The 10012-nt window shown below is 50.7% G+C and overlaps 3 protein-coding genes across 3 annotated transcripts; 2 read left to right on the forward strand and 1 right to left on the reverse strand.

The window, feature by feature from the left end:
* Window positions 1-113: 113 nt before the first annotated feature.
* On the forward strand, window positions 114-1013 carry BJX68DRAFT_274252 (DUF4188 domain-containing protein; the record flags this gene model as incomplete). Its single annotated transcript, XM_071047624.1, has 1 exon — window positions 114-1013. The coding sequence occupies one exon, from the start codon at window positions 114-116 to the stop codon at window positions 1011-1013; it is 900 nt and encodes a 299-aa protein (XP_070892424.1).
* Window positions 1014-3874: 2861 nt separating this feature from the next.
* BJX68DRAFT_250006 (MCT family MFS transporter) lies at window positions 3875-5555 on the reverse strand. Its single transcript, XM_071042195.1, has 4 exons — window positions 5314-5555; window positions 5155-5261; window positions 4476-5059; window positions 3875-4397 (listed from the first exon to the last, which is right to left on the reverse strand). Exons 1-4 carry the CDS (start codon window positions 5465-5467, stop codon window positions 3968-3970), a joined length of 1275 nt encoding a protein of 424 aa, XP_070892425.1. The 5' UTR covers window positions 5468-5555; the 3' UTR covers window positions 3875-3967.
* Window positions 5556-5866: 311 nt separating this feature from the next.
* On the forward strand, window positions 5867-8426 carry BJX68DRAFT_259697 (uncharacterized protein; the record flags this gene model as incomplete). The annotated part of the gene is made up of 5 exons (XM_071043747.1): window positions 5867-6035; window positions 6096-6174; window positions 6227-7084; window positions 7150-8125; window positions 8253-8426. The coding sequence occupies 5 exons, from the start codon at window positions 5867-5869 to the stop codon at window positions 8424-8426; spliced, it is 2256 nt and encodes a 751-aa protein (XP_070892426.1).
* Window positions 8427-10012: the final 1586 nt, after the last annotated feature.

A 10012-nucleotide genomic window follows, 5' to 3' on the forward strand; every position in this document is an offset into this window, starting at 1 on the left:
TAAACAGCTCATGGATACAGCTGATTGCTTTCAGGAATATATATAGACGGCCGTGGTCAATCCTTGTGTGAATCTGCCACTTGTCAATAGCACACAACCATTTTCTCCTCAACATGCCAGGCTTTAGTCCTCTTTTACCACCCCGCCCCGTAGCGGCTGGGACAAACGAGCCCATCCGCGTCCCAACAACACCCCCTCCTATATCCGCCATGATTAGGGACAACATGACCCTCACCAGCTGGCTCCTCCTCGGCGCCCTCCTCCAAGCCATAGCGATATACACCCTCGGACCTCTTACCGCCCTCCCAGCCGCCGCAATAATCACTTACCGAACACTCGACCACCTCCTCATGGCCTGCAAGCTCACGAGAAACAGATACATGGACGGCGTCCTCCAGACCAAAGTCTCCGGCCAGTATCCTCGCCCCGACGGGAGCTTTGAGGGTACACCCGCCGCCGAGTCCGTCGTTGTTTTCCGGCTGGGCGCCCGGAGCAATCACCCGTTCGGCGTCCTCGCGCCGGGAATGCGGGCCCTGGGGAAATACGTCCGGGAGATGGCGCAGGACATGACTGGGGACGCGGAGAAGTACGGCGTGCTGGGTCTGGAGCGCTGGGGGAAGCTGGAAGACCCCGCCGGGAACGAGACGATGTATCTTTTCTACCTGCGGGATTATGATGGGTTGCATCGCTTCGCGCACGATAAACTGCACATGGACGGATTGGCGTGGTGGACAACGATCGTCAAGGACCACCCGCATATCTCGATCTTGCATGAGACGTATGTTGTTCCAAAGGGGCAGTGGGAGAATATCTACATCAACAGCAAGCCGACTGGTATGGGCGGCACGTGGTTTCCTTCCCGGGACGAGGATGGAGGGGTACGAGAGCTTGTGCGTTCGGCGGTTGATGCCAGGAGCGGTGCGCTGCGATCGGCTTCAAAGAGGTTGCAGTTCAAGTGGTTGGAGGAGGTTGAGAAGGAGCAAGGGGAACTTTATGACCGGACGTTTATTTAGGAGATGCCAGCGGGGTTGGTATACTGTGTGTAGTTTGTCAAGTCGTCTCACGGTTGCGTTCCTTAGTTATATGCTGCGCTTCCCAGAACGGCAATGTAGAAGCATGATGCACCGATAACCCGTTCCAATAGATGCAATAGTACGATTGTTCTGTGGTGTTTAGTCTGTCGAAGACTGAAATAGAGCAGCCTAGGATCTTCCCTCTAGCTTCATCTTTTGGGTCCGTTTTGCGAACTCCTGGTGGTCTGGAGGAAGAATTTACAACTAGAATATGAGGAAGCTGTGAAATTGAAGCCGAAAATGACCACTCCTCAGGCCATAAACCGCCGCATTTTCACCCTGTAACTCTTAGCGGTTGAGACATCGTTTTGGCAACCTTAAATTGCTTCACACCACTATTAGCGCCAGCCAAGCTAAAACGTTATTTTACATGGCGAATCCTTTCACTTGGCTAATCATGTCTTGAAGTTAGATGGTTTCTAAACCTTACTCTGCTCGCAGCCCGCAACTTTGCCCCTGGCTTTCGCGTGACACGACGAGGTACATGGAGGAATAATATTTCAGGTACTTTCTTACATCCGACATGGACCATCGAGGAGAGGAAGGGATATTGTCGCTGAGGCTCCGGAAAAAGGCAGGGAGGTCGCCAAGAACTGTGCCCCCACGGCAACCTCACCCAATCCTGTGCTCTGATGTGCTCAGCCTCAAACCGCGATGCCTGAAAATCATTCGACGGCCCGAGCTAATCAAATCTGCTCTCTGACCAACGTACATGTCTACAAACCTTAAAACTTTGGGTAATGCGCGAAGGAAGCACTACGCGCCACTTATCCTCCAATCACTTCGAGTAGCTCTTATGGGAAAGTTGAGAATGAATGGGCATACGCTCAGCCTTAGAAACACAAAATAGATAAAGGACTTCACAAGCTCTCACACACCTATAACGGCCTAAAATTTGCTGGATGATATTAGACTGATCGCGTTGCGGTTGCAAGTTCGAGAGCCGCCTTTCGTTGGCTGAAGATAGGGCAAACGTGTACCAGAGACAGTTTTACGTTGGAAGGAAAATCCAGTATCCTCGCACGATGCAACCCGCCGTATGGGACGAGTCTTGTGACTGGCCTCGACGGCTTTTACACGTGCCGTCCATGACTTCTCATCCGTGGCAACCAGGCAATATTTACGGAGAGCACGCGAATCCATCATATAATGCCCTGTCATATACATGGGGAAGGTGGGAGCTGAACGAACACCGTGACGGTGATCCAGAACCTGGTAGCTTGCGAGTGGCCGCAACTGATTGGCCAACACCACGAATAATGCCGACTCATTTCACGGTTGAGGAACTGGCGTCCACAATACGTGCTGCAAGCACCGAATCTGGTGTTCGACCAACGGAGTTCTTATGGATCGATATTGCATGTATCGATCAAAGACCAACGTCCAAAAAGAACGCTAGTGAGGTGGGCAGGCAAGGGAAAATTTTCAAAAAAGCGGACACAGTGTACATTTGGCTTCAGTCGTTTGACACCATCTCACTCGGCGTATGGCTGCAGTATAGAATTGAGCATCTTCTAATCCCTTATCTCCACACCAGCCGGACAAGCCTCGCACGCGGTCGAGTCCTGACCGGTCCAGCCATCCCAGAAAAGTTGCTTGGTGATATCGAGAGGCACATCCAGAGGGGGAGGCTAGCTCAGGACCCCTGGTGCACATCTCTCTGGACCCTGCAAGAGGGATTCCTCCGACCGGACGCCTTCATTCTAACTCGGTCGCCTCCAAGCGCTGGAGCTTGGCTTTGTTGGCGTGGTGCATGGCTCTGTAGCAGGGGACCACGCGGATCCATCATCAGTTGGCTCAGCGGAGAACCCATTCCATCTTCTCGCGTGAAGCGCCGCGAGACAAACCTCGCGCGAGGAGGATCGAGTGTATGGCATTATGCAGGTGTTTGATCTTCGGCTTGGAAAATCTGCGGTGGGGGAAACACGAATGGACTTTTCAGTCCAGGAACTCGAGCACCAGCTCGAAGAGGCTCTACTTGCCAAATACCCAATGGCCAGCCAGCTAGTGATACAGCCGAAGGATGCCCGCTTGGTAAAGCCTGGCTAGTCCAGTCTGGCGGCGTCGTATCGACTCCTGGGGAAGTGTTCTGGATAGCGCTCCAGGATCGTAATTATACAGTCAAGTCCTTGATCAAGTTAAGCGTCGGGCAATGCAATGGCCAACGCTGGGGTTTTTTTGAGGGACCCCTTGCATCTTTCTCTTCTCTGGCCCAGCACTTTTTCATTGGAGGACTCCTTGACCGAAGATGGGGCGAGGAAATGCTTTAGTACGCTACAGGCAGCGGCAAAACAGTATCAGAAACGACAAGCCAACCGATTTGGACTCCTGCGAATCGCTTCTCCCAGCCGGCTTTTCCCGCAGGCCTCGAGTTCCTGCGCCAATCTCGCCAGGCCCAAGCGGCTGTTAAGAATTGGATTACACATCGATTCCCTGCCCTTCAAGTAGCTTTGTCGGGCAGCACTGTGCGGAGGATTGAAAGGGATACACTGTCGGTCAGAGTTGACGGGCTTTGCCTTGATCCCTTGGATACGAGGATGGGGTTTGCGGTATTTCAGCGTGTCGGGACTGCGGGGTTTACATCTAACGTACCTTGCAATGAGATGGAGAATCCTGCTGCTGACGGTATTGACTCTGCTGAAGCAGCAGCCAGTCAATTCACAGCCGTGAGCCAGGGCTTATTTGGGTAGTACATCATCACCGCTTTGATGCATGGGAGTACCTTGAATAGGCTAATTCCAGCTGACATGGTGGAAAATGGTGTACAAGAGAGATCATGCAATATGAATATCGAACTAGAGCTCAAATGAAAAGGAATATTAGATCTGCCGAATGGCCAAATAGTAGAGATTTACGGCTTGGATAGAATGATACTGATGTATAAAAGGCCTTCATCACACTTTCATCCAAATCTTGCCTGTGGACAGGTGAACACGAGCCAGAGTATAGAACAATGTCCCTCCCGCAAGCATCATACCCGTGAACACCTGCAACTTCCGATAATCCCCATCCACCGTCCCAATCAAAGAACCACCAATCGGGCTACCCACCAAGGCCGAAATCGACATGAACGCATACATCGCTCCGGACCGCGTCCCAATCTCGTGAATGTCCGAGATCTGGGCGACCAATGCAGGACTCAAAGCCGTGTAGGTGCCCGAGCTGAACCCAAATGCGGCAGCGAAGACAATCACAGTCGCGTGCGAGTTTCCGGGGAGCCATAGCCCGAGCACGAATATTGTAGATAGGCCCGCGGCGCAGATCGAGATGTTGAAGTTGCCGAGCTTGTCGGCGGCGTAGCCAGGTAGGATGCGTCCGATGCCACTAACGTTTGATCTCTTGTGAGCCTGTGTGTGTTTTCAAGGGGACAGCCGTAGGGCACTCCTTTTGTTTCATACATACCTTGCGGCATTGAATATGGATACTAGGTACCCAGCAAGGCTAGTGCTCATACCGACATGTTCGCCGTAGGTGACAATGAATGTAATTGGAATGAACATCCCCATGGAATAAAAGAAGCTGGCCAACGCCACCAGCACGAAGGGCACATCTGTAAAATTCTTGAAATAGCTCATCAAGGTCAAAGGCGTTGGCTTCGGCTTCAAGCAAGAGCGCACGGTCAGATTGGTCACGGCCAGCAACCCTAGCATGAAGAAGGCGCATATACGCATTGCCCAGCCGAAACCGTGGCGGTTGATGATGTGGTCAACCAGAATCGGCATGACGACGCCCCCCAGGCTGGACCCGCTTGCTGTGATTCCCATTGCCAGAGCGCGCTTTTTGCGGAACCAAGTCGCGACGCAATTGAATGAAGAATAGAGCACCATGCTCGCGCCAAGAGGGCTGCAGATGGATTGGGAGAGGATGAATTGGTAATATTCGGAAGCCAACGAAGCCATCATTAGCCCGAATACGTGCAGCAGAGATCCGACGAGTAGAAGCCATCGCGGCCCATATGCATCGAATAGCCGGCCAACAAAAGGTCCCTGCAGGTTTCATCGAGTCAATTAGGTTAATCTCACGGCAATGGGTATTTCCAACCTTATGCTATCTGGCACGGGGACGGTAGAACATCACTTACCGTGATAAACATCATGAACATGGATATGGCTGGAATCCACGAGATTGTGCTTGCGGACATAGTTCGCAGCTGATGCCTTTGATAGTATGCTTGGAAAATGCCAACGCCTGCGCAATCGATTAATTAGCCAAAGCGATTGAATAATGGCGGGCTGCTCACAATTTGTCCAACCAAAGCTCGTAAAGAGTCCAAAGAAAGCGCCAACGACTACGAGCCATGCACGAAGACCGCCGTCTGGAAACTCATTGGACGCAGTCTCTGCAGGGCTTGGCTCTTGTCGTTCTCCTTCATCGGTCTCACTTTTTGTGTTCATTTTGGCAAAAACAATGAAAAAAAGGTGTCGGTGGGCGCGATGAATGATCTCAATAGGGGTGGAAACTATATGACTCCTAACCTTGGATACGAAGAAACTTAATGCAGGGTTTGAGACGAGTTCGTCTTCAGGTCACCTATTTATATTCCTTCAATAGAGCTAGCAGCTATCAATCAGAGACCAGAACTAATCCAGCATAGTCCAGGGGAAAGGCGCGGTTCTAATCTAAATTCTCTCTCTGCTCGATCAACATCAACCAGACTGCGCACGGTGATTGGACCGGGGGTCCGCGGTGGTCCGAGCGAGCCAACACCGCATCCAGAAGGTGAGTCATCACTAAAAACAACATTTCGATCATCTCATTAACGAACACCCTTTACACTCGAGGATCCCCTTGCAATGTGCTCACGGAAGCGGCCATTCCCTGACCAGGCTGCAGCGCCAAAGCGAAGTGCGTGGCAACAACCAGCGTCATGTGATTTCTGCCGGCTCAAGAAGATCCGGTGTGACAAGCAACGCCCGTGCTCTAGTTGTGTAGCTAGAGATACTATATGTGAATATGCTTCAGGTAAGGTCGAGATGATTCAGTTGGATACTGTTTAGAAGTTGATCAAGGCAGTGCCACCAGGGACCCTGCAGCCAACTGTCCAGACGGCACGCTATGATAGTGCTCAAGCCACATACCTAGGCTCTATATTGGTAGAAGAGTATGGCCCCAGTGACTAACAATCTCGATCGATTCGGCTAACGGCTGGCCAGGGATATCCAGGAGATGAAGTATCGCTTAAAGCGGATAGAACAGCTGTTGCGTGACCGACCGGGCCCACCAAAATTCTCAAATCCGAGTGGCCTATATTCTTTGGCCGTTACGCCACCGTCTGAATCCAAGGCAACAATCCCAAATGTTGTCGACCGAGATTGGGACAATCTAGAGTCGATTGCAGCGTCCCCGCAGTGTGAAAATATGGAAAATGTTTCTCCCGCAAACACCAGTCTACTCAGTCCCGCAGCTACGACGATAGCTTATCCTACAAGCGCCTCTCGGGTGAATTGCCGAACGCCAGATTCGATAGCAAATGGACAACTTCCGACGCTTAGAACAGCTAGGGCGCTCCTTGAGCATTACATCCAAGGAGTAGACTGTTTGGGTCGTGTAGTCCATGGCCCATCGACACGGAATCTCCTCGAAAGCGTGTATTCCCAGTTTTCACAGTCAATCAAGCCGCCCGATGAACGCGTGATCTTCCTTCAGTCAATTTTTGCCTCCGCGTCGTTCTATTTAGAATCTGAGCACGTCCATCATTCATGGGATGACTTAGCCATGCTCACAGGGCAATCGCACATTTGGAAGGAGACCGCGCTCCACCACATGTTACATATTGATCAGGTTTTCTCATCCTCTTTGATATCCCTCCAGTCGGCTTTGATCATTCTATTTCTTCTTTGGGATTCAGAGGGTCAATCAAAGAGATATCATACATTGAAGAGTCTCGCGTATGCTAAGGCAATCCAACTGGGGATACATAATATAGACGCCGAATCGTCAACCGTTGGGCCAGACTCACTTGAACGGGAGATGAAGCGCCGCTTATGGTGGCATCTTACCTGTACAGATTGGTTAGTCCATGGGTACCTTTTCCTAAGAACTGAGTCTATCATACTATACTCACACGCATCTTCAGGTTACTTGGAAGTGCACCCGGCCCTCAGCATGGCATGTACATGATCAATCCTCGTCATATGACCGTCAGGGTCCCTGCCAATATAGAAGACGAAGGCCTGACACAAGAGGGCCCGTGTGCAGACCCGAAACCTGACTACCACCCAACTTCAATGTCATTCTTCCTCTATCGCCTCAAGTTCGCCCAACTCTGTCGGGAATCTATGGACGCAATGCACCACGCAAAGACTATGAGCCCTTCACCAAAAGCCATTTACCAGCTCATAGTTGATATAAGCGACAGGTACATGTCTTTCCTGAATGAGCTACCGTGGTTTTTCCGCCTTCACGGAGATGAGGAAAAATGTGCAGAATTGGCCGAGAAGCAGCCCTACATCTCACATCAGCGCGCCGCGCTTCTATACGGCATCTACTCACGGCTCGGCCGCCTCCATCGGCCATTTATCTCTAAGGGAATCACCGACCCTTGCTTTCATGCCTCGTATAAAATCGGTGTTGAGTGTGCAGAAAAGCTCCTGCAGATACGTCGGATGACCGTCCACCAGGGCCAACTTGACATATTTGGTCGCTCGCAGAGTGTCGACCAACATACCTTCAACGCTATGCTGCTCCTCACAATAGAGTTCATGGTGCACCCAAAGCTACCCGATTCAGAGCGACGGAGAGCGGACGTCATCGAAATATGCCGGCTTCTGCAAGATAAGCACACGCGGCTGGCTCAGCCTTCAAATAATGGAATCATTCGAGCGGTCCAGTTACTGTTGGATATCGTCCGGAATCGGAACACCCCCCTCCTCAAAGATCGTGGAGATAATACCGCTCTATTCTTGTCAAATAGTGCGCAAACCAAGGATGGATGCATGCCTCCGGATCTATGTACAGGGATGACCTCAGGCGAACCCACGGCGGAGACATCACATGAGATGGCCTGGATCGATGAATGCCTTTCGGGCACTCATGGTCAAAGTATCAATGACGTTTTTGATGAGCTGCGGGGATCCCTTTCCGAGACAAGCAATTTATCCTGGGAGGGATTCTTTAACTGGGAGGGCCTCTCCTAATAGCTTTTATGGCTCCTAGTCGTGCGTGATCTTATACTAATAGAATGCAAGTAAAGAGCAGCAACCAGTCTTCGCCCAGCGTGATGCTCCACCATTCGACGGCAGCGATGCCCAGTTCCAAAGTCGCCATTCCGCGTGTGTCCCCACTACGTTCGCTTGGAAACGGACGAGTGAACCGAGCCTGCATCGAGTGCAGAGAGCAGAAAACAAAATGTAATGGTCATCAACCGTGTGGTTATTGTACCAGTCTTGGAGTGGAATGTGTATACATGGATAGAAAGCGTGAGGCGATATAGAAATGGCTGCTGGAGCTAGAGAAGCAGGCTTAAGCCTATAATCAACTTCTTACTGAAATCCAGCCGTGTCTCTAAGCTTGCCTGGTTTGGGACACGCTGTGCAAGTTATTATCTGTGACGTCTTCGCTCTGCGCTAATCTGATCTTTCTTGTGTGGAGTATACTCGTTGCCTGTTAAGACAGTGGCTGCGAAGCTACCCATGGTAATGATAAACTAGTTCATAAACCTTCGAACTGGTACATGTACACACTCATTGCTTGTTATTGTATACCCGAATTACCTGAAAAAGCTAATAAAGTTGTTTATCAGTCATTATCTCTCATTTAGCGCGTCCTGACGCAGCGTCTCAGGGCGGTTCGAGCTCCCCAACTGCTTTAGAGACCTCTGTTCGGATTGGACTCCGCTGGAGTGGGCGGTTGAAAGCGGGGATGCAGGGGTGGTGGAGTTTCTGTTGAGTAAGCGGGCAAGACCGAGTTATTCCAAGCGTCTTGCGAGATGTGCCCTGGTAAGCGCCGTGTGGGGAAGGGACGACGAGATTGCAAGCTTGGTTATTGGGGGGAGTACAGGTCTGCAGAAAACACGCGCCCTCGGTTCAGCGCGGAACAGGCTGATGGATACTTTGCTCGCTTCCTTCTCTCTCAAGGGACGGATCCGGACTTTGATGACCTATAATATGACGCTGCTCATCCCGCCCCTCGTTTTGGATCCATATAGGATCCGGCTTGTGCGTTCGACTCTGTCTCTAATACTGATTGCGGAATGCCAGGTGATTTACCGAGGCTTACATAATCACCACTCGATGGACATAACGTAATTCCCGGGTCGTCCGATCATCCCGGGTCATCCGATCACCCACCAAAAATTCCTCGCGCGTTCAACGCGTAATTATTCAAGCAACCACCATGCCACCAAAATCGCGTCAATCACGTCAAAACTTGGTGGAACAAGAGGGCAGAATCCAACTTGCAATTAAAGCCCTAAAGAACTGCGAAATTCCAAGTATTCGTCGAGCAGCAGAAACTTTTAATGTGCCCTATACAACACTTTCAGATCGACTAAGTGGACACTTATTTCAAGGAGAACTTCGGAACCACAACCTCAGGCTATCTAAAACTCAGGAAGAGACCTTGATACAATGGATTATATCTAGGGATACGCGTGGAGTCGCTCCCAGGCCATCACATGTACAGCAAATGGCCAATATAATCCTCCAACAGGATTCACCAACGCCCCCCAAGCCAATTGGGAAGAACTGGGTCACTGAGTTTATCAAGCGCCATGATAGCATCAAATCTCGATTTGCTCGACGATACAACTATTCACGTGCTCTTTGCGAAGATCCTAAGGTTATCAACAATTGGTTCAAGCGCTTAAAAGAGGTTCAAGACAAGCACGGCATTCAGGCTGAAGATATCTACAACTTTGATGAGACTGGCTTTGCTATGGGCCTTATTGCAACTACTAAAGTAGTTACACGGTCAAATATGCCAGGAAGGCCTCATCTTAT

The sequence above is a fragment of the Aspergillus pseudodeflectus genome (assembly GCF_044049435.1).
Source record: "Aspergillus pseudodeflectus strain CBS 756.74 chromosome Unknown BJX68scaffold_102, whole genome shotgun sequence".
Lineage (NCBI taxonomy): Eukaryota > Fungi > Ascomycota > Eurotiomycetes > Eurotiales > Aspergillaceae > Aspergillus > Aspergillus pseudodeflectus.